Source organism: Dasypus novemcinctus, chromosome 13 (genome assembly GCF_030445035.2).
Source record: "Dasypus novemcinctus isolate mDasNov1 chromosome 13, mDasNov1.1.hap2, whole genome shotgun sequence".
Taxonomy (NCBI): Eukaryota; Metazoa; Chordata; class Mammalia; order Cingulata; family Dasypodidae; genus Dasypus; species Dasypus novemcinctus.
In genome coordinates, this window is record NC_080685.1 from 107,544,316 (window position 1) to 107,568,303 (window position 23,988).

Below are 23,988 nucleotides of genomic sequence, written 5' to 3' on the forward strand. Positions count from 1 at the left end.
GCCCAGAGACGTGTGTCTCTGCCCACCCCGTCCCCTGGTGGGGAGCGACTGTGGGGCGCTCAGGGCTGGCGGGTCCCAGCAGTCCAGCTGCTCCATCTTCGACGCTCTCAGTGTGTTGTTGAAAGTAACGCTGGTTTCTCTTATGACCCTTCCAGGTTACCCAGTCTTTAAAAAATTTAATTCACATTTTACTTTTCATTTTTTCAGGTTATTTGGTCTTGACATTAAAGGCAGGGACTGTGGCGACGAGGCGGCACGGTGGTTCACCACCTTCTTGAAAACAGAAGCGTTCAGGCTGGTTCAGTTTGAAACAAACATGAAAGGGAGACCATCCCGGGAAATTCTGCCGCCTTTTGTACAGAATTACCAGGTAAGCCTGCCAAGTTTCCCCCTTCACGCCTACCAGGCACCCTTCTCTTTCTGGCTGCCTTCGTGGCTTTGTCAGAGTCTCTCTTTGGGAGACCAGACAGGTCAGTGCTGTCGTGGCTCAGGTGAGTGGTCACGAGGGCACAGCCAGGCACGGAGCGGGCAGGAGGTGGATCTGGACGATGCTTCCGAGGAGGGGTTCCTCGGGTTGTGAAGGACTGGCGTGGGAGATACTGCGGGGGGAGGCTGGAGGGCGAGCCCTGGGTTTCCAGCTCGAGCCACCGGGAAGATGAGAACTTGGAGGAGAACTGGTTGGGGAAGTGTAGGTGAGAAGTTTGTTTGGGACCAAATCCAGGTTTCCTAAAATGACAGACCAGAGTCCTCCAGGCCCTCCCTTCAGCGTCAGGATGGCGTGGTGACCTCAGGTATTGGGGAGACAGGCTGCCTAAAGAACTCTGTCTTCCGTGCCAGCTTTAAGGCCCCAAGACAAAGGCCTTGTATTCTGACGTGAGGGAGGGTTAAAGTCCAAGTGCCCCGGTGAGTTTCTCCCCATGACCCCAGAAGTATAAGCTCCTGGGACACAGAGCTTTGTCTGCCTTGTTCATTGCTGTTTTTCCACGGAGAGCAGTGCCTGGCACAAGGTAGTTGCTCAAGAAATATTTGTCGAGTGAATGGTGGTGGCGCAGCAAGAGGACACAACATAAAGAGACACAGGAGAGATCATAAGAGATGCAGCAGACCAGGGAGCTGAGCTGGGGCAAGAGAATGATCGCCTCCCTCCCACTCCAGAAGGTCCTGGGATCGGTTCCCGGTGCCACCTAAAGAGAAGACAAATAGACACAGAAGAACACACCGTGAATGGAAACAGAGAGCAGACAACTGGGGCGGTGGGGGGAGGAGGGGGAATAAATAAATAAATCTTTAAAAAAAAAAAAAAGATATCATGGGGCCTGAGACCTAACTGGGCTGGTTCTTGGCACAGGTGGCCTACCCAGACTGCAGTCCAGTTATGATCCTCTCAGAAGCCTCCCTGGCAGATCTGAATACCAGACTGGAGAAGAAAGTGAAAATGGAGCATTTCAGGCCAAATATCGTGGTTTCGGGCTGCGATGCTTTTGAGGAGGTAAGGTGCCCGCTGCGTTTGTGCCTCTTGCGCACAGCACTGTTCCAGGCGCCGTGGGGCTGCGGTCTCCCCAGTGAGCGCAAACGCGCGCCCCCCACGTGGGTGGGTGGGGAAGACTGCCCTGCGCCTTAACCTGTGGAGTTGTTCCTTCCTGCCGATGCCATCGCCTGCCTGGCCTCAGGGGGCGCTGCTCGCTCTTGACTGCTCTGACCCCAAAGCAAACAATCCCTAACTCCAAACTGTAGCAAGTCTGAGTTGAGGCTAAAATATATCATCCTGGCTCCGGCATGACTCAAGGGAAACGAACCCGAGAAGAAGGTAAAACCCAATCATCTAACACCAGGGCTGGCTTGTGCATCTCCCCCTTTCCCTGGCCTACCCAGGAGTGTTTTCAGAGCTGAGGCTCCTGGAAGCACCAGACTTCACAGTGGAGGCCCCAAGGCTTGGGAGTTCCCACGGCCAGCTGTCATCCCGGGGCTCGTCTACGCCGTGACCCGAGTTCTCTCCCAGAGGACACGTTCTCTCCTATGCGGTTGGCACCGGAAATTTCCACTCTCTTCCGGGATTTCCCCTTTGTGGCCTTAGCGGGACAACCACACTGAAACCCCGAGCCGCCCCTGGGATCTGTACCTGAAACACATATGCTGCTTTATAACAAGCACCTGCTGTCGTCTGGAACAGCGGAGGTGAGCTAAGCCTTCTGGGCCCTGCAAGTAGCGGCCACAAATGCCGTTTACTGGGTGCTTAGCAGGTGCTGGGCGATGACTAACTGCTTCATCTAAATTACATTATTTGATCCTCATGTCAACCCTGTGAAGTCTGTATTATTATCCCCTGTTTATAAGAAACTGAGGCTCAGAGGAGATCAGTGAGTAGTGGAGCTGACTTTAGGACCCGGGGCTGGGAAGTCCAGCCTCTGTGGTGCTGAGGGAACGGGCCGATCCGGGGGTCTCGGGGGGCTGATCTGAGGGTGGAGGCCTTCCTCCCTCCCCTGCGTGACCACGTTACTCTTCATTGATCTTCTCGAAGAGCCAACTTTTGGTTTTGTTGATTCTATTTTTTCCCCTCAATTGCATTTATTTCTGCTCTGATCTTCACTATTTTTTTCCTTTGACTTGGTTTGCTATCTTTTTCTGGTTTCCCCAGGTATACAGTTAGGTCTTCGATTCTGAGCTCTTTTTCTTTTTTAATATAAGCATTAAGGGCTATAAAATTCCCTCTCAGCACCTTGTCAGTAGGTGTGTTCTTTTAGGATAAAGCTTTGCATACAGCCTAGCGCAAATCCTGGTAAATGTAGTCATTTCATATTATTTGGTAATTTGAAAGAAGAAAAACTCACAGCACTATGCAGGTAAATAGCAATGTAGATATAAACTGTCCACCCGTTAATGTTATCTTGTCATATGTTATCTAGCTTCTTTAATTCCTGTTTGCACTAGTTTATTTTTTAAAAATATTTTTTATTGTCTTTTTTTTTTTCAAAGATACAGAGATCACACAAAATCACGCTAGTTTAAAATAGATTCCCTCCCCCCTCCCCCCCCATTGGCCATCTATTATGGGCCAGGCTCTGTGCCTGGGGCCCTGGATACAGGAATGAAAGGACACGGATCGCACGTTTGTTAATCTTCCAGCACGGTGAGAGGAGCGCCCTTGCACAGTGGCAGCTCAGCCCAATCGCGCGCGCTTACAAGGCGCGGGGGGCGCTCAGGAGCAGGGGTGCCTGACCAGCCCAGGCAGGGGCCGGGGAGAGGCCAGCACCGGTTACAGGAAGCCGGTGGCCTGGCTCTCCCCGAGAGCGTGCGCTTGTGTGTGTCGGCGAGGGGGGCTGGACCGAGGGGTGCTGGGGAGGACCTGGACGCCCGTGAGGCCGTGACAGGATGGGGAGCCTCTGGGCATTCCAGAACGCCTGCGGCAAGCGACTGGACTGCGGCCCGTGGGAGACCACCAGGCCAAGGAGCGAGGGTTTTATTTTGCAGATCTTGAGCTGGTAATGCATCGGAACAAGGCAGGTGTGATTTGTACTCACCCCACGAATCCCCACCGAATGCCTCCAAAACCCTGTGTTTTGAAAGGGAGGGAAACCTGACGCAGAAATACGCTACTGAACTTAATCACTAGAAGATCTTTTTTTAAAAAAATGCAGATTACCAGGCCTCACCCCAAAACCTGTGGTCCTGAGGCCTGGGACTGTGGGCGATTCCATCCCAGGGGAATCTTGTGCACACGGTGCTGAGAACCACGGCGAGGAGGGCGATGGGCTGTGCAGGGAGGCGGGCAGCTGTGGTTCTCAGCGGCTTGGCCCCTTCAGGGATGGGATTTATTTTTCTCCCCAGGAATAGATCCAGATTTCATAGGACCTGAAGTTTATGCAATTCGGGGTGCTCTCTTTAAGAAAAAGGAGAACAGCAAAACTAGGAAGAGCGCCTCGACAGGCCAGGGGAGGGCCCCGATGCTTAAGCCGTATTGGCTGCCCAGGGAGTCCCCTTTTCCTCCCCTTTCCTGGTTCCCTGTGTTGTCCCATTAGAGGGGCACAGAAGGGTGGCGTCCTTGAGTGCTTATTAAGCACCCCGTGGAGTCAGTGCTCAGTGTCGATGTGCGTTTTACTGAAGACTGGTTTGGACATTAGCCCCTACAGCACATGTTCTTCCATCTGACTCCTGTAGCCTGTCCGTTCTTTTCTGAGAAGTTTTTTTAGGGAATACATTGTTTTCTTGGCGTGTCTCCACTGAAAGGTAAATTGTTTCAGGAGTAATTCCAGTTTAAAATTTTGAGCCAGGGAAATAAAAAGAAAAGATTTTTCTCATCCCTGGCTGGAGAATTTTTGTTTTTCTGTAATCTGTCAAATTTAACCTAAGGAAAATGTAAGCTTTTTTTTAAAAAATTTATTTCTTATTTATCCCTCCTCCGTTGTCTGCTTTCTGTGTCCATTCAGTGTGTGATCTCCTGTGTCCACTTGTATACTTGTCAGCGGCACGGGAATCTGTGTCTCTTTTTGTCATGTCATCTTGTTGCGTCAGCTCTCCGTGTGTGCGGCCCCATTCCTGGGCAGGCTGCACTTTCTTTCGCGCTGGGTGGCTCTCCTTACGGGGTGCACTCCTTGCGCGTGGGGCTCCCCTATGCGTGGCAGGGCACTCCTTGTGCGCATCAGCGCTGCACATGGGCCAGCTCCACACGGGTCAAGGAGGCCCGGGGTTTGAACCGTGGACCTCCCATGTGGTAGACAGACGCCCTAACCACTGGGCCAAGTCCACTTTCCCAAATGTAAGCTTAATATCTCTCTGTTAGGCAACTTGGAGGAGTAGTGGCTTTTCTTTTCTTTTCTTAATAATGAAGTTTTAAATTCCTCTGTGCTCCCATAGGCAATCCATTTGTTGTTTTAGCTTTGTTTATTACTGCATTGTGGTGGGTTTACTGGAATAGTAAATGATGTCCTTATTTTTCTGGAAGCTTCTTCTGGCCACACACATTTTTAAAAAACCCTTACTAAACAATGATGCTAATGCCACTGATTTATTCTCCCCTTAAATTAGGAAGCCTTGTAGTTTGGGGCCTGATGGCAGCATTAACTGTCTACCTGGTGCCATTTTACAACTATAACCCTTTCAATTAGTGGGGTCCTGTTAAATATTAATGTAAAATGATAATGCACATAAATATTTAATAGACCAACTAATAAAAAAATAGCCAGCCTAAGCATGGTGCAAAAAATTTGGGCTATTATTTATTGCAAAATTATAGAGCAAGAGGAAAACACGTTGTGCAACATTTACTCTTTGTGACCCAAAGCCCTTTGTACTTTATTCATCTGACTTAGAATATTAGGCAAATTTAAAAGTCTGCCTCATTTGAGTCAGCATGGTGTGTCTGAGTTCTGGGAATGTAGAGCAATGAAGTTAAAAAATAATAAAATTAGCCAATTCTTTTTATCTCTGTTGACTGCTGTGGGGTCAGTATTTTCTGAACTTTGGTTGTTGTCCCATCTCTTAGTGAGGAGAACTTGGCTTTTTTACGTGGATTGTCTTGTTTGTATCAGTCCCCACTATGAAAGAACTGTGGAGAGGCTACAGCAAACTCACTGCGTGTGTTATCTGTCCCTCAGGAAATGCTTCTCAAAGAAGCTTCTATAGAGGCAGTAAATTTTGAAGCTGGACAGCTGTGGTTTGCTCATTACTTAGGAGCAAAGTGGGTTTTCCCAGTACTCTCCTTTCCAACTGTTAAAACACAAAATTTTTGCAAATCACCTTATCAGACCTTTCAGTGTCCAGTGGTCCAACTCAGGATTTTACTTGGATGTTTAGATAAGAAGCGTCTGTTCTGGTGTAAAAAACAGCAATCTCTGCCTGGCTTCTGAACTAGTAAAAATATATAATAACAATATATAAAACTATCAAAATAATCACAAAAATAGCAACGGTTAGTCCTCACAATTATTGGATGCTCACTATGTAGCAAGCATTGTGCCAGGCTCTTCCATGCATTTTTCTCATGGCTTTTTTTTTTGTTGGAGAAGTTGTAAGTTTACAGAAAAATCAAGCATAAAATAGAGTTCTCAAATACCACCCTACTATTAACATATTGCATTAGTGTGGTACATTTGTTAAAATTCATTAAAGAACTTTTTTTATAATTGCACTATTCACTATAGCCCATCATTTACAGTAGGGTTCACTGTTTGTGTTGTAATTACCCTTTCCACACTGTAAGTCACAACCCATTATTGAATTATAGTATCAGTTTAGTGGGTCATGACCAGCATTCCAAAAAAAAAAAAAAGTAATAGAATAAATGGTATCAGAGTAAACTACTTGTAGAAAGGTTAAGTATTGTTTGGCAAAACTTTCGTGCAAGTTATATAGGTGATGTGTATGCACATGTGTGTGACAGTATTCAGAAACAGTGTAAAATGTCTTTCCTTGGTGGGTCCTGGTGAAAAAATTTTGATATCCACCGAGGCAGGCAGTGTTTCTTTTCTCTCTTACAGATGAGGAAACCGCGGCTGAGAGCAGTTGTGTGATTACCCAAGGTTGCACAGTTAGCATATGGCCAAGTGAGGGCTTGTGTCCCTCAGTCTGTCAGAAGTCTGTGGGTCTCAGCCATTTACTTGATTCTGCCCCCTTGAAGCCCCTGCCAGGTCATTTAGCAAAACTGTGCAATGGGCCCCCTCTCTGTGAGCGAATCAGGGAATCGCGTCCTGCCTGTTGAAGAAGCAGGATAGTCGAGGCCAGTAAAGAATGGCGAGGAGAGGGAAGCAGATGTGGCTCGAGCAGGAGGGCGCCCACCTACCACACGGGAGGTCCCAGTTTGGTTCCTGGTGTCTCCTAAATAAGATGAGCGAGCTGACACAACAAGATGACGCAGCGAGATGACACAACAGAGACACAGCGAGGAATGCAATGTGAGACACAACAACCAGGAAGGAAAGGTGGCTCAAAGCCAATGGGTACCTCCCTTCCACATGGAAGGGCCCAGGCTCAGTTCCTGGTACCTCCTAAAAAAAAAAAAGATGGGCACACAACGAATGGATATCCAGAACACAACAACTATGCAGGGTTGGGGGTGGGGAATAAATAAATCTTAAAAAAATACGGTGAGGAGAAGCAGGGGTGGGCTCTGACATGATGAAGATTCCCCAAACTTCATGTTCATCGACTGTGTTAGAAGCACCTGATGGGAAATGAAAGCATCTTAAAGAACCAGGAAGGGGCCTGGGGGTGCCCATCGCGGGTCCTCACACTCACCCCCAACCCACGGGTTTTATGGCATGCCTCTCAAGGGAGGGTCCCAGCTCTCTGACATACCTGTTTGTCAGGAGTCCCAAGCCAGGGTCTTGGATCAGTTTGTCCTGATTTTAAAAAAACCCAAATGATTTAAGTGTGGGAGGCAGGGGCCGGCGGTGGAAGGCGGCTATCCCTTCGCATTTCTAAAGAATTTGCTGACGGAGTTGCTGTCCTTGTAGCTCTTCCCTGTTCACATCTCAGTAATGTGGAATATTTACCAGAGACTCTCTTGGGGGCTGGGGAAGAGAGAAGGTAAAACCAAACCGCGCAGAGCCGCAGGCCCTTTCCCATCAAGAAGAAACTTGAGGAGAATGCGGCTGTGGGGTTGTGTGGCTCCTCACCGAGGCCACCGCTGAGGAGAGGACACCCCCGGGGCGCCCTGAGGAACAGCGAGCCACGGGCGGGGAACGGAAAGGGGCGTGCACGTCGTCTGTCTGAGCTGCACAAGCGTTCCCAGGGCCCGAGGCAGCGCCGGCAGCGGAGCCCTTGCTCCTCGGGTGATCCAGGGGTGCAGCTGGCATCCAGGGCCCCTGGCAGGGTTCTCCTCGGAAACAAGGGGATGATGATCAGAGCCACGCAGGGGCCTGGCCACCGGGCAGGGCCACCGCTGCTGCCATCTTTGTGGGCTCTTTCTGGGCCTCAGGAAGTAGAAGAGGATACTTTCTTACACTTTTTTAACCTTAAAGTCAACAGGTTTTTCTAAAGGATTCTGAAGGTTCTTTGCAGACTTAGAGGTGTAAAATTCCTTTCGCCTTTTTCTCCTCTCTCTCTGCCTGTGCTTGGTGTCAAGAAAGGCACTTCTGTCCCAGAGGTCTCCCAGATCCTCTCTCTGATATAACCTGTTGGCATTTTATGTTCTACACAAATACTTTATTTTTTTTTGCACAGGTTCTTAAGTAAGTTAACTTATTTAATCATTCTAACAACCCCATGGTGCCCTGTCCTCAAGATTTCCTTCACCGTGCTTTTCCCAGTTTATCCCTGACCCTGAATGAACGAGACTTTGGGTATGTGAGACCTAGTTGCCCTGAATTAGGGGCAGGAGTTTGGCCATTGAATTGTGCTTATTCTGTTTCACCCAGTTCTGAGTATGTTCTATTTCACATCAAGGGGGAAATAAAAGTCTTCTGTGGTGATAGGACATGGGTATTCCCTTTGAGCAAGTATGAGCATATGAGCATACAAATTAATAATGCACAAGTTGGGAGAGATCATTTGCTTTACAAACTTACCCAAGAGGCAAGTGCATCCAATGTAGATATTAAAGTAGAGCTGGAGGAAATGGATGTGGCTCAGGTAATTGGGCTCCCGTCTACCATATAGGAGGTCCAGGGTTCGATACCCAGGGCCTCCTGGCCCGTGTGGCGAGCTGGCCCATGCACAGTGCTGCCATGTGCAAGGAGTGCACCCTGCTCAGGAGTGCAGGCCACCCAGGCGTGGCGCCGCCCACACGGAGAGCTGACACAGCAAGATGACACAACAAAAAGGGACAAAGAGAAGAGACAATATGAGACGCAATGAACTAGGGAGATGAGGTGGCGCTAGAGAACGATCGCCTCTCTCCCACTCCGGAAGGTCCCAGGATGGGTTCCCAGAGCCGCCTAATGAGAAAACAAGCAGACGCAGAAGAACGCACAGCGATTGGACACAGAGCGCAGACAATGGGAGGGTGGAAAAAAAAAAAAGCTGAGGTGGAAGGGTGGGTGTGGGAAAGAGTCACCTGGGGAACCTGCGCCACCACGCACTGCTTTCTCTCAATGCCCTTCAGATCGCTGTGATTTACAGCCTGCTCTAGGGGTGCTGACAAGCAGCCCAACGCAGCCCCCGCCGCTGCCTCCGTCAGACTCTGCTTCTGGTGCATGAGGGACCCCTCAGCATCGCAGACGGACAAGGACGGAGCCCTGAGGGGGCCAGAGCCTCGGGTATTGTCCTTCAGGCTTGCAGTTGTCCGGCTCTTCTCCCTGAGAGGAGCTGGAGTGTCGGCCAAATCAGCCCCACAGCACCTCCACACCAGGGCTTATACGCAGAGGTGGGAAAGCAGGCGCAGCTCAAGATCCCTTCCCTTTGGACAGCCTGCCTCTGCTGCTGTTAAAGAGTAGGTGGTTTCCAGGGAATGGACGCTAGCTTCGTAGGAAATCTTAGACTCTATTCTTTCCTTCCACCAGAATTTTCCAGCAAAATCCTCCTGGCACATTTATTGTGCAATTAGTTTACAGAAATGTGTCTCATGTGATTCTGTTGAAACACACAACAGTTACTGTGTGACAAGAGGATACTTTATTATACTTTAAGGATAGTGTGTATTGTTTCTGATGTAATGTTGCTCAGACATGTGGTATGGGAAAGCCCCACCGGGGTCTGGAACTAGACTGCAGAGATGTGGAAAGCTGTTAAATGACAATTCAAGAAACCTTTTCAAATAAAGGTAAAATTTTTGGTTTATAAAAATATTTTTTAAGTAACACATTTGCGGCTGGGGTTTGTTTAACCCCGACGCTGATGGGGGGGTCTGGAGGGGTCAGGCTAGACCGCAGCGGCGTCTGAGGCTGTGGCAGACAGCGTCAGAGGGGCTCTCAGGAGTGGAGGACGCACGGCGAGGGGAGGAAGAAAGCCGCGGAGACCAGGTCTGTGCGCAAGTCCGGTTTATTGCGGAAGGGGACACAGCTTTATAGGGTTAGGGACTGCGTGGAGGGATTTGATAGGTGCGGGCGGGTACTGCTTCCTGATAGGTGATTGTAAGCGGTTGCTAGGCAGAGGGCTGGCTGAGAGGTTTGGAATAGGGGAGGGGAAAGGGGGAGTGAGAGCTGGCCGGATGTTGGGCTAGGCGGGAGATAGAAAGGGGGAGGGCAGCGCCGGCCAGCCGCTAGCAGCAAAGGCCTAGTCAGGCGCGGTCACCTTATCTAGGCCCAGTGGGCAGAGGCGGTGTCACTTCTTGCCGCACCGTTTGCTACTGTGGCAAGCCAGGCGCCCTTCCTCCCACACACATTGTGTACAGTTTGAAAAAAATACAGAAAAGTATAAAGGAATAAAAATCACCATTCTACTATCAAAAGGTGGTCTATGACACCATTTTGTTGTGTTTCCAATAGCATTTATATGATACTAAATATATAGTTTTGAATTTCTCTATTTTCATTTAATGGTACATAGCAGAGATATCTCTGTCTTTATAAATTCTTCATTAGTGTGAGTTTAGTGGCTCCATATTAGTCCATTATATGATGATGCAATAATTTATTTAACCATTTCCTTATTATTGGGCATTTAGATTATTTTCCATTTTGCTTCATATAAATAATGAACAGCTTTGTCAAACAATCTCTGTCTACGTTTCTAGATTTATTCTTAGAAAATGCCAAACCACCATTATATGGGCTCTCCCATTATAGGGGCTCTCCATAGACATTGCCGAATTGCTTTCCAGAAACCTTGTACTAATTCATATTCCCCTCCAGCTGAGTGGGAGAGTGCCCTTTTCTTTGCACTAAAGATGTCTATAATCTTTTCTAATTTAGCAGTGCCTGCTTTAAGTTGGTAATTTTAATGCATGACATCCTGTTGTAGTTGGTCTCTGAAATGTGACCATGTAATGACAGGTGAGTTGAGGAAACTTATTTTTTGCAAGTTCGTGCCACTGTCTAAGAGTCTGGAGCATCTGAGTTTGCAACAGTCATTTACCAGGGGCTTCCTAGGTCCTAATCTCTGAGAGATGCTAGGGTTAGAGAAGCTTGCTGTGTCTGCCCACAGCGCTCTCAGGAGCGGGTGGGATGAAGCATGAGTAACAGCCCCTGCAGTGCTGGGGGCGCTGAGATTAGGTTCGACAGGTACGACAAGACGCAGGGAGAAAGGAGCGCCCAAGGCAGGGTGTGTGCGAAGGGGTGGGCGCGTGTGGAGGGCAGGCTTGATGCCAACTGGATGCAAGTGTGGAAAGTATGCCATGGCGTTTCTTTTTTTTCTTTTTTTAATTCCTCCCCGCCGCCAGTTGCTTGGTTGTCTACTCTCTGTGTCCATTCACTGTGTGCTCTCTGTGACCACTTCCATCCTTATCAGCGGCACGGGAATCTGTGTTTCTTTTTGTTGCATCATCTTGTTGTGTCAGCTCTCCGTGTGGGCGGCGCCATTCCTGGGCAGGCTGCACTTTCTTTCATGCTGGGTGGCTCTCCTTACGGGGCACACTCCTTGCGCATGGGGCTCCCCTACGTGGGGGACACTCCTGCGTGGCAGGGCACTCCTTGCACGCATCAGCACTGCGCATGGGCCAGCTGCACACGTGTCAGGAGGCCCAGGGTTTGAACCGCGGACCTCCCATGTGGTAGACGGACGCCCCAACCACTGGGCCAAGTCTGCTTCCCGCCATGGCGTTTCTTTAAAGGGAAAGTGATTGCTTGGAATAGGACGTTCCATGTGATTGAATTATGAACCCCAGGGAAAAAACAAAACAACCCACGTTCTTAATCTTGATCCATTCTGTGGGTGTGAGCCCGCTGTAAATAGGGCCTTTTGAGGATGTTACTTTTAACTAAGCTGTGTCTCAGCTGAATGAGGTTTGGCCTTCAACCTAGGACTGGAGGCTTCATGAGAAGCTGAAAGTGGCTGGGACCCAGAATCTGGACGAGAAAGGAGAAAGCCCAGGATTGCCGGCCAGCTGCAAGGGGCCCCCTGGGAGGGAGCGAGCCTTCGGGCTCTGAAACCCTGAGCCGATACAGTCCTGCTGTTGAGCCAACCCACTGTGTGGTCTTTGTCTTAGCAGCCTGGAAACCAAGACATGAAGGAATATTGATGTTCATGTGTACCTTAAAAATAGAAAAAGCAACTCTCCATTTGAACGAGGTGAACTGTAGAACTGCCTGGAATAAAGTGGTTTTTAAAATGCTTCATTAGGCTAATAATGTTTCTCATAAAAAAAAATAAAGCAAGGAAGGAAAAAGAAGGAAGTAAAATTCTATATAGAAAACAATACTGCTTATAGGTTCAAGAGGAGCCTTCCATATATATTGCTATAAATGAATTTGCATAGCTGTGCATGCAGATTTTTTTTCCATAAAGGGAATCATCCTATATATGACCAATATATGATGTGCTTTTTATGCTTAGCAACGTCTTGTACAGTATTCAGTGTCAATAAATATAGATTCACGTCCTCCTCTTTAATATCAGAATAGCAATTCATCGCATATTGTATATAATTGATTTGGCCAATGTTGGGGATTGGATCATGTCTCCCACAAAATATATGATTGAATTTTAATCTACTTTCCTGGGGGCATGAACCTTTTTATGAGCGGGATCTTTTGAAGGTATTATTGGTGAAGATGTGCCCGCATTGAATCAAGGTGGGTATTTTATTTTATTAATTTAATTTATTTTATGAGCTACCAGGGACTGAACCCAGGAACTTGTACGTGGAAAGCAGGCGCTCAACCCCTGAGCTACTTCCGCTCCCCGAGGGTGCACCTTAATCCCAGTGCCTTCATCCTCGTGACTGGAGGCATCCCAGAGAGGGAACTCTGACACAGTCAGGAAAAACGACGGGCAGAGGCAGAAGCCAGCACACACCGGAGCAGTACAAGGGGAGAGAGCGCGCCTTTGACAGAGGACTGCCACCGCCAGAGCCCTCCAAACCCCGAGGGAAGGCGTGGCCGCGCCGACAGCTTGATATTGGACTCACAGCCTTCGGAACCACGAGACCATAAATGTTGGTGATTTTCGCCAACCCAATGTTGTCACAGCAACACCAGCACACTGAGAGAGCCAGCCTCCAGCAGGTGACTTTCTGAGCACGCTGCAATCACGTAGGGTCACTGGTACCAAGCAGAAAAATGGCTAAGCATTTAACAACAGAACAATTTCGTTTCTAAAGATCAACTTATTATTTCTCTCCCCTTCCCCCTCGCCCCGGTTGTCTGTTCTCTGTGTCGTCTTTTTTGTCCGCTTCTGTTGTCAGCGGCACGGGAATCTGTGTTTCCTTTTGTTGTGTCTTCTTGCTGTATCAGCTCTCCGTGTGTGCGGCGCCACTCCTGGGCAGGCTGCACTTTCTTTCGCGCTGGGCGGCTCTCCTTACAGGTGCACTCCTTGCGTGTGGAGCTCCCCTACGCCGGGGACACCCCTGCGTGGCACAGCACTCCTTGCGCGCTTCAGCACTGGGCTTGGGCCAGCTCCACACGGGTCAAGGAGGCCCGGGGTTTGAACTGCGGTAGAGAGACGCCCTAACTACTGGGCCAATTTTGTTTTTTATTCATTTATCCCTGCTCTCATTTTATCCCCGGATAGTTTAGAATTGCTTTTAACAACTGAATGTACAAAACAATGTCATAAACTTATACACAATTAGAAAGATTAGGATCAGGGAAATGGAATGCCCCCATTTTGTGACCAGGATTAGGGAAGAGAAAGGGCTCCGCTGGCGGTGGGCAGGCAGGCTCCATGGCCAGTCCCCCAGGCGCCCTGGTGGTCGACCTGCGGTGGCTGGCTGGCCTGACCTGCGCTCGCCGAGGCGTTCCGTTCAGAGCCCACTGCCACCCCTTCAGTCGCCTGGGCTTTTGCTGTCCCCCCACCTTCCCTGCCGATGCCTTCTTGACCTTCTGTGGGGTAGGTGATAATATTTTAAGAGCTCATCTTAGTCTCCGTCCCCATCAGATGCTGCTTCCCCTCCCCCCCACTCTTTATTTTTTTTTGTCTTTATTTTTTTTAATGTTACATTAAAAAAATATTAGGTCCCCATATACCCCCCACCCCCCTCTCCCCACTCCTCCCCCCCATAACAACAACCTCCTCCATCATCATGAGACATTCATTGCACTTGGTGAATACATCTCTGAGCACTGCTGCACCTCATGGTCCATGGTCCACACCATAGTCCACACTCTCCCACAGTCCACCCAGTGGGCCATGGGAGGACATACAATGTCCAGTAACTGTCCCTGCAGCACCACCCAGGACAACTCCAAGTCCCAAAAACGCCCCCACATCACATCCCTTCCTCCCACTCCCTACCCACAGCAGCCACCATGGCCACTTTCTCCACACCAATGCCACATTTTCTTTGATTACTAATCACAATAGTTCATGAGTAGAATATCAGTAAGTCTACTCTAATCCATACTCTATTCCTCCATCCTGTGGACCTTAGAATGGTTGTGTCCACTCCACATCTATATCAAGAGGGGGCTTAGATTCCACATGGATGCTGGATGCAATCCTTCTGCTTTCAGTTGTAGGTGCTCTTGGCTCCCTGGTGTGGTGGTTGACCTTCTTCACCTCCATGTTAGCTGAGTGGGGTAAGTCCAATAAACCAGAGTGTAGGAGTTGCAAGTCTGTTGAGGCTCAGGGCCTGGCTATCACATGGTCAGTACAGAGATTCAGGTCCCCTGGGTATACACTAAACCCCAGCACCAACTACAGTTCTGGTAAAAGTAACAGGAGAGGCTTGTGAAAAAAGATTACACCTGAGTCCAGCTCCATCACACAGAAACACAAACTCCAAAGTAGGGCCACCTGACATGGCACTGAACTCCATCTGCCATGACCATAGAACCTGTGGGTCTCTGCAGCCCTCAGAAGAACCAATACTTGAGGTTGTATCTACTTTATCTGTCTCTGGGACTCTGCTGAGGTGTGCATAAGGGCAACCCCTCTGATAACCTCCCGGCTCTTTATTTTTCATACGTTTAATTTTTTCCTTGGAGGCTGAAATTACGGTTCTGAGCGATGGTCTCAAATAAATAAACACTCTCATGTGTGCTTCCTTCAAACCCTTACTGGCCTTCTTTCTCTGGGTGCTGCTTGTGATGGGAAACCAGGTAGTCTAAATGGAGTGCTCATCAGAGGGGAGTGCAGATTCAGAGCTGATTCTCAGGATTATCCCACAGAGCTGGGCCGTTATGTATAGAACTTCCCTCCTTCTCCCTGCCTTGCTCTCTTTTTTTTCCGTTTACTTCTCCCACTTCAAAAAATTCCAAGGTTTGTAAGTGAATGTCACTGGATTTTGCCAGACGGCAGAGAACTTGCCCTCCAGCAGGGGGAGCAGTGAGCAAGCTCCGGCAGCTGTTTCCGGCTTACGGAAGACACTGGAACCTTGCTGAAAGGGGTGTTTCGCTAAGTTGTGACTGTCTAGTAGAATGTCAATGGAAATTTTGCTTTCATACATTAATACCTTTAATTCATTTTTTCAATAATTAAAAATTACTATTTTCCTCTAGTAACTGAATAATTACATTTAAACTTAGTATTACTGCAGATAAATGATTAGGTTAGGATAGGTGACATTTTCTTCTATTTTACATATTTTCTCTTAGGCAATTATGATGACAAATTGAAAGAAAAAACAATATGAACCAAAAAAGAATGTATTTTAGCAGTCAAACATTGTTCCTGCGTACAATGCTCATCCAAAAATATCCTGACTCTCCTCATACTTAACTAATTAGGAATCTTTCTCCCTTTTCAAAGAACACATTTATTTTGATAACCATGAAGGGACTGGTATTTTAGGAGGTAATTAAAGCTGGCATTTGGGAGGCTGAAGACGTCAGGAGGAATCTTCTGAGTTATACAATTTGATATTCTAAATCGGATGCTGCAGTTAGCGTCAGAGCAGATACTTGAATCTGTGTTGTTGAACCAGGGAACCTAACCGAACCTTTCAGGCTTCTCTGCTTTCTATCATACTCGCGATGCATCATTTCCGCAGATATGCGGCTTTAAATTCATCATCACTTATGAAAGGACACTGAAAGGAAGGCACCTGGAGAGCGTGGGCTCCGCCCGAGGCGCCTGATCAGCCCCATTCCCACCGCACCACGCCCTCGGGGTACCACCGTCCAGCCTTCTTTTTTTTTTTTTAAAGATTTATTTTTATTTATTTAATTCCCCTCCCCTCCCCCGGTTGTCTGTTTTCTGTGTCTTTTTGCTGTGTCTTGTTTCTTTGTCCGCTTCTGTTGTCGTCAGCAGCACGGGAAGTGTGGGCGGCGCCATTCCTGGGCAGGCTGCTCCCTCCTTCGTGCTGGGCGGCTCTCCTTATGGGGTGCACTCCTTGCGTGTGGGGCTCCCCTGCGCGGGGGACACCCCTGTGTGGCGCGGCACTCCTTGCGCACATCAGCTCTGCGCATGGCCAGCTCCACACGGGTCAAGGAGGCCCGGGGCTTGAACCGCGGACCTCCCATGTGGTAGACGGACGCCCTAACCACTGGGCCAAAGTCCGTTTCCCCGTCCAGCCTTCTTGCCCGCCCTTCGGCCAGGGCCCTCACGCCACCCACCCCTTCCTGGCTCATGAGCCGTATCACTTGGGAATACCTCGTCAAATGTCACTTCCCTCTGGGAGGTCAGCCACATGCCGCAGTTGCCCTGCCGTTTTGCTCTCTGATCGGTGCTTGCAGTAAGTCCTGGTGAAGACAGGAGCTTCCATTTGTTACATGGGACGGCCTTGACTTTTCCAAGGGTTGCCCAGTTCAAGTTCAAGTCACCTGGTTGGTTGGAATGGGAGTTAGGGCCATACAGAAGCAGCTTCCCAAGTGAGGGTTGGGGCTCCGAAGTATCCAGGGGTACTCTTCACCCGAGTTTGGAGCTGGGCTTGAACCCGGTTTGAGCGTACCTTCTGTCTTCTGGCTAAACCACCTGTCCCGGCGCTGGGGAGAGGAGCGTGCTCCAGGGTAGGCTTGGCGCGTTATGGCAGTACCGCCCCACGCCTGCGCTGCTCTGCCTCGGTCCCGTGAGCAGGCACGAGGCACCCGCATCAGCGGGAAGAGGCCCACGGCCCCAGGCCTGGATTCACCGTCTCCAGAAAGCTCTCCCGGTGGAGATTGGGAAACTTTTTAAAGCGACATCTCGTTAGGGATCCTGCTGTTGATTTAAGGAGGCTGAAGTGAGGCCAGGCCCCCACGCCTCCCCTGAAGACCTGGGCAGAGAAGTGTCCTGCGAAATTCAAACTGTGGGACCAGCCTGTCCCAGCAGAGGCCGACACAGACCCCTTAAAGATACAGAATGACAGCAGGGGCTTCCAGGTAGCAGGCGGGCCGAGACCCACAGCCCAACACAGCGCCTCTCTCACCGAGGCTACGGTGTATCATATTAGCCTTATGTCTTATTTGTAAAATCTTTCTGTAACCTCCGTGTCTACTGACTATAAAGCTGGGTAGTTGAAAGCCCTGCCTTCCGAATCAGAAAGATGATTTTCGAATCTAGCCATCCTGCATCCTCCAGACACAGCCTGGTAAAACTTTGTAATCTCTCTAGGCCTCCCCATTTGTTTGTGTAAAATGGGGTTCCCACTAGTACATACCTCAGAGTTGTGAGGCTTGATCGAACAGCCGAGGCAAGCATTGGTGGCGCCCGCAGTTCGGGCTGGGAGATCAGAGCTGGGTGGCTGGGAACACCAGACCCCCGCGGCAGGCTCCCTCTCCGGAGGCAGAAGGGTTGACTATGCCAATCTGAAAACTGCCTTCCCCTGGTTGATTCGTGCTCATCAGAGAACCTTCAGATTTTCGTTTGGCCTCCGCCGTGGGTTAGCAGTTGGGAAAGGGTGGGCTTGTCTTGCAAATGAAACGTTTCTCACTACATCGGTCAATTACCTCCAGGCTGATTTAAGAGTCTCGTGCCTGAGGTCCACTCTTGCTGTGCTGACAGGCTTAGCGTTCTGAAACTGTGCATGGAGAGGCAGACCCTGGACTCACCAACACACGGCCTTCCCGGGGCCCTTTTGGGAGGCACTTCTTAGTGTCATCTTTGCCGTGTATTTCAGCAAGTTTCATGGTGAGAACAGTCAAAAAATCAGCTGCTGTGAAGATGGATGAAGCCTCAGTTAAAAAATAAATTTTTCCTTTTCTCCTAGGACACCTGGGATGAACTCTTAATTGGCGGTGTCGAAATGAAAAAGGTTTTGTCCTGCCCCAGGTAAGGGTTTCCGCCAGACTCCACCTGTGGGGTATGGTACGCCCACTGGCTCTTTGTGTGTGTGTGTTAAACAGTACAGATTTTATTTTACGTTCCGTGGGTTAGAAATCCCACACGGGTCTCACTGGGCTAAATCAAAGCATCTGGAGGCTCTTGGGGGAGTCCATTTCTGGGCCTTCTCCAGCTTTGAGAAACCGCCCACATTCCCTGACACCTGGCCCCCTCCATCCTCAGAGTCCCCGAAGCCAGCCCCAGGGGCTCTCTGTGCCGTTCTCCCGTTGGCTCTTACGCTTCGCTAACCCTTGGCTCTTGTGTGCCAGGTGCATCATGACCACTGTGGACCCCGACACCGGCGTCATCGGCAGGAATGAGCCCCTGGAGACCCTGAAGAGGTAGGACAGGAGCGCGTCTGCAGTATTTTTAGCCTTCCTCCGTCCTGGGTCTCCCCGTGGGTTCGGTGCTATACCTGGGCCTGTGCTTTGCGCTGTGCACGGCCTTGCTCTCTGGGAACACCTTCGCACCTGCCTTGGGGATGGTTTGTGTCTATGGGTTAATGGAGGTGGGTACTTGTTGCTTCCTTTTTCCCCCTGGATGATCGTCTAGTGCTGTTAATAAATTTAATGGTATGTTTTGAAATTTTAATCCCTCATATCCATTTTTAATAACATTTACATGTGTATTTCCAAACGGAGATCTCAAATACTTTGTTTTATTGCCATTCACATTTCTTTCTTAGAACCACTATCAAGAAATACAAGAACAATTGAAGTTGTATGATGAAATTTTAGAGGAATATGGAATATAACAAGTTATCAGAGATTGTTTATCCAGAAGCTTCTTTTATGACTGGGTTTTTCTGTTTTGTGTTTTTTTTAAAGAATTTTGGCTCAGACTTTAGTTCCCAATGTAGGTGTATTTTTAAACTAAGTTACCAGTTTTGGGGGGCTGTATACTATTTTGTTCCCCTTTCCTCTCTCTCTCTCTCTTTTTTTAAAAAAACTTCCAGTGGACTTAGGTTAGAGAGGAGGTTATTTCTTGAAACCTTCGGATTTACAATTTCTTTTTTAAATGATGCAGTGAGGTTGATATTTTTTCCTTCAGGTTCACATGGTAAAAATCATTTTTGTCAGTAGTCCACACCCACCTAACAACTGTGTCTCTGTGTTAATTTTTGTTCACCAAAGAACCCAACTGTGAATTTACAGGCTTAGAAGGAGCTGAAAGCATAGAGCTCAAATGGATTAAATGGAAAAGGTTAGCGAGTTCTAGGCCAGTTCCATACTGAGATTTCATGAGCATTTGGTTCAATGAGGTGTAGAGCTGGTGATACACATGTAAACAAAGTATTTATTTTACGTAAAACATAAATTTTTTCTTAGTGGCCTCAAAAGCCATGGAAAAATTGTTCATACTTTTAGGATACTTCTAGAAAAGCCAAGATTGTTAACATCTTGACTGATTGCCCACAGACTTCTCTGTCAATGTCGTGGAGACTTGATATGTATTTATAAATGACCTGAGAATGAAAGGCTTGAATTCTGTTAAGAGCGCACTCAGATTGTCATTTCCTTTTTGTGCCTGATGGTGCATTTTTGCTTCTTTTAGCTACCGCCTGTGTGATCCTTCTGAGAAGCAAATATACAAGTCATCCCCGCTTTTTGGGATCTATTATTCAGTGGAAAAAATTGGAAGCCTGAGAGTTGGTGATCCTATATATCAGATGCTGTAGTGATATGTCCGCTAGTGTGATATGGTAAAGTATCAGCTTTGCTTCTAGAATGAAGTACCTTGAAGCTTTTTCCGCTTATTCATTTGTTGAGTCATTTTGCTGTCTTAACTCTCGGGAGAATAAAGTTTGTGTTCTGATCTCTGTTGTTGGAAAAATGCCCCTCATTTCTATTTCCTCTCAGTAGCCTGCATACTTCCGTTCAGCTTTCTCCATCCCACTTTCCCATTCAATTCTAAAACACTTATGCAGGAGTCTCAGCAGAAAGACAGGTATATGTTTCCAATTCTTTAAGGGATATATTTGAAATGAAGGCAAGCCATGCTCAAGAATTATCTATTTTTCCTATCCCTGGTAGAAAAATGAGGGGGAAATGTGTAAATTATTCAGAATCAACTTGGGAAAACTGCTGAAATAAGTGTTTTTTATCAAATGTATTCTTAAATGTAATTTACTGTTTGAAAAAATATATATCAGTGCATCCAAATGACTAGATCCTGAATCATGAAGTAGAAAGTAATGTCCTCATGCTGATTTCACCGAGCTAACCAAAGTCCTCACTCCTGGAGACCTAATACCTAACCCCTAAATTATAGGAAAGAGAAAGTCAGTTGGAAGTCTTTAAATGGAGGTTTTTAAGCAATGCACCTCACAAAATCCTTAACCCAGTTCTTCAAGTCACTTCATCGGCACAACGCTTGACCATCCTTCTCGCATGTGTTCTTCCCGTGGCTACTGGCCCCTCCGGCCTGGTCACTCACCAGCCCACCCTCCTTAGAAACAATGTAGGGAAGTGGTTAAGATCCGTCCAGATCCAGCTTGATCTAATTAGCTGGACTTGGGTTCATAATGCCAGCATCTCCATTTCCTATTTTGGTTGGATTATCTAACTTCCCTAAGTCTCAGTCTGTAAAGTGGGAATAACAATAGTCTCTACCAAAACAACCAATGAAAGTTACTTGGAGGATTAATTCGTATGAAATGTGCAGCACTGCAACAGAAGCATAGAAAAAGCTCAGTGAATACTCTCTGTGATTTTACTGTCATTACTGCGACAGCTAGTCCATGCAGGGCACTGTCTCAGGTGCTTTAATGGATCTAAAGATGGGACAGGCTTTGCCCTCAAATAAACTTCTCTTAGGTACCTATTATGACCAGGTATAAACATGACCATATTTAACAGGTCCTGTGATGCCTATTTGTCCCACATTTTAACATCCCGGAAATCAGGGACATAATCAGATGCCTTTTGTTTCCTTCAGTGATGCATAAAAAATGGTGCATCTTATAATCAGTGTATCTTGGATTTAATGAAACACTGTAAGTACTAGAGAGAAATCTGTACTTGCCATTTCTAAAAGTCCTGCCCCTAAAAAGTGAATGACACTTATCCTGTGTCCCCACTGCTCTGGCCACAGTTGACTGGACCAGGATCAGTACCTGAGCCCAGGGCTTTCACAAGTGGTCTGCCTTTAAAGGACTCTAATGCTCTCTGAGGTACCTAACAATTAGGGGTCTTCTGAATGGCTCAATCACAAACTGACCCAACCACAACCCTGGTTTGTTTTTTTTTTAAGGATTTATTTTTTATTTATTTCTCTCCCTTCCCCCCCCCCCCCCCCCCCGCAGTTGTCTGCTCTCTGTGTCCATTCTCTGTGTGTTCTTCTGTGACCGCTTCTATCCTTATCAGCGGCACGGGAATCTGTGTTTCTTTTCATTGTGTCATCTTGCTGTGTCAGCTCTCCGTGTGTGCGGCACCATTCTTGGGCAGGCTGCACTTTCTTTCGCGCTGGCAGCTCTCCTTATGGGATGCACTCCTTGCGCGTGGGGCTCCCCTACGTGGGGGACACCACTGCGTGGCAGGGCACTCTTTGCGCGCATCAGCACTGCGCATGGGCCAGCTCCACACAGGTCAAGGAGGCCTGGGGTTTGAACCGCGGACCTCCCATGTGGTAGACCGACGCCCTAACCACTGGGCCAAGTCCGGCAAGGAGCACCCTGTGGTTCTCGAAGGCTGAGTCTATTTCCAGAGTCTCAGCTATCCAGGAGGCCCTGAAAAATTCAAAGAGCCCAAGGAAACAGGTAATTTCCTATAAGCCCTTTAAGGATCTCTGTGAGAGGGATTGGAGGGCTGCACTTTCATAGCCAGGAACCATAGCTCGTAGCACAGATAGGTCAGCTGATCCAGGGCCGTAGAACTGGCAGGAGGTAGCGCCGGGAGGTCTTATGCCACCTCCTACAGACCTTAAAATCTAGGTATCAGGGGAGCAGAGATGTGTAGACAGAACCACAACTCAAGGCTCGGACACGGTGCTTCAGAGGAAGGAGAAATCCTTTCAGGATGGGGTGGTGGAGCTAGGCTGGAGAATAGGGAGGGAACCTGGGCTTGCTGAGAAAGGAAGAGAGGGGGATAGCTCAGGGGTTCAGTGTGACAGGGGCTCCCAGGAGGGGAGGCTTAATGCGGGACCTGGGGGATACTGAGGAAGGCAAGCAGAAATGAGGCTGGAAAGAAGAAGAAACAAGAGGAAGCCAGGTGGCGCAGGCTCTTGGAAGTCGGTCTGCAGGCATCAGGAAGCTGCGGAACATTTTAAGCTTCAGATTCTGAGCAAAACTGTGTTTCCTGGAAGATTGTCTTTAAAGCGACGTGTGGAATGCCGATACGGTTTCGAGGCTGCGGAAACGCACCCTAGAATGGGCCGGTTTAACAACAGGCCTTGTTGGCTGGTGGTTTCAGGGTTTCGGAGGCTGGAAGGCTCGCTTCCTCCCAGGGCTGGTGACTTCCGGCTGGCTGGCAAATTTCGGGATTCCTTGGCTCTTGCGACATGGGGCAGTGCACACGGCAGCTCCTCTCCTTTCCCTTCCGGCTTCCCGTGACGTCCAGCTTCCTGCTCCCCCTTCTTCCTTTCTGCGTCCAGGGTCCTTCGCTTACAAGGACTCAGCTCAGTGGGACCCGGGCCCACCCTCTCTCGCTGTGGGCTCCTTAACTTGGAACACCTGCAAAGGCCCTTGTCCCAAATGGTGCCCCCTTCTGCGGGGACTTAACAGGCTCCCCAGCAGAGGGACCAGGTTATGCGAGGAGGAGCCGGAAGGCCAGGCAGGAGGAGCAGCGTGTGATGTGACTGCGGTGCAGAGCGGGAGGCGTGGGGCGCCCGCACCCCCTGGCGGAGCGTGGGGCCGTGGGGCCCCAGCTCCCCTTCTAGCCCTGTCATCTGCCACTGTCTCGGCCACGCCTGGGCACTTCCGAGCCGCTGCTCCTTCCTGCTTCTCTGCTCTGCACCTGCTTCTCTGGGCACGGCCACCCCTTGGGGTCCCTCCTGGTGGACTTGGTGGAAAGCCTTCTCTTCCCAGCCCTGCCTCCCTGGAGTCTTCCAGAGGCTTCCTCTCCGGTTGTGCAAATTATTGGTCTATTTTAAATGTAAGGCTATGATGGTTTCTGCAGTTTAGAGGGCTTCTTTTATATGAAGGTTGATTAAAGCCTACATTTAAAAAATATCGGGGGACACTTGGGTTATTTATCCATTTCATATTTAATTATATAAAAGTCCATCTGTTCCTTATATAAATGCTCATCACGGCAAATTTAGAAAATACCAAAATAGTAGAAGAAAGAACGCTTTCACTCACTGTTTATAATGTTACTCTGCTTGGTTTTTACGTTCTTAAACATAGCTGTGATCTGTATGCTATACATATGCAGAACTCTGTATCATAAGCACTTTCATAGCCTCCAGTCTATTCAAACATTGTTTTTGATGGCTTCGTAACATTCCATTGTGTAAATGTTAGGGCGCTTTTTTAAACATAGTTACAGTATTTGACAAGCTATACCCAAATTTAAATAAATAATATTTTAGTACAAAGCATTTTTAAATTTAGGGTTTTCCATGAGTTTGGATTCCTGGAAGTGGAATCATTGTCCCATGAGGTATAAGCATATTTCTTTCAGCATCCTGACAATGCTCTCAAAAGGCTTATTCCAGTTTGCAGTCCCATAATTTCTGTAAGAACTGGCCCCTGACCTGGGTCCTTGCCGGGACTGATTGGGAAACTCAGTATTAACAGGCTGCTTTATCCCATTATGGTAATTGGGGGAGGACGAAGCCATT

General features: G+C 48.4%; 1 protein-coding gene across 2 annotated transcripts in view; it reads left to right on the top strand.

The window, feature by feature from the left end:
* MTARC2 (mitochondrial amidoxime reducing component 2) overlaps positions 1–23,988 on the top strand; it is a 39,595-nt gene that overhangs the window by 14,633 nt on the left and 974 nt on the right. The window contains exons 3-7 of one of the 2 annotated variants that reach the window (XM_004459925.5): positions 208–370; positions 1,349–1,489; positions 18,095–18,156; positions 18,477–18,548; positions 19,762–19,909. In XM_004459925.5, the coding sequence (XP_004459982.2) occupies positions 208–370; positions 1,349–1,489; positions 18,095–18,156; positions 18,477–18,548; positions 19,762–19,885 (562 nt within the window). In that variant the 3' untranslated portion in view covers positions 19,886–19,909. Of the gene's footprint in view, positions 1–207; positions 371–1,348; positions 1,490–18,094; positions 18,157–18,476; positions 18,549–19,761; positions 20,023–23,988 lie in introns of those variants that run through there. The other variant, XM_058275245.2, reaches the window with a different exon arrangement.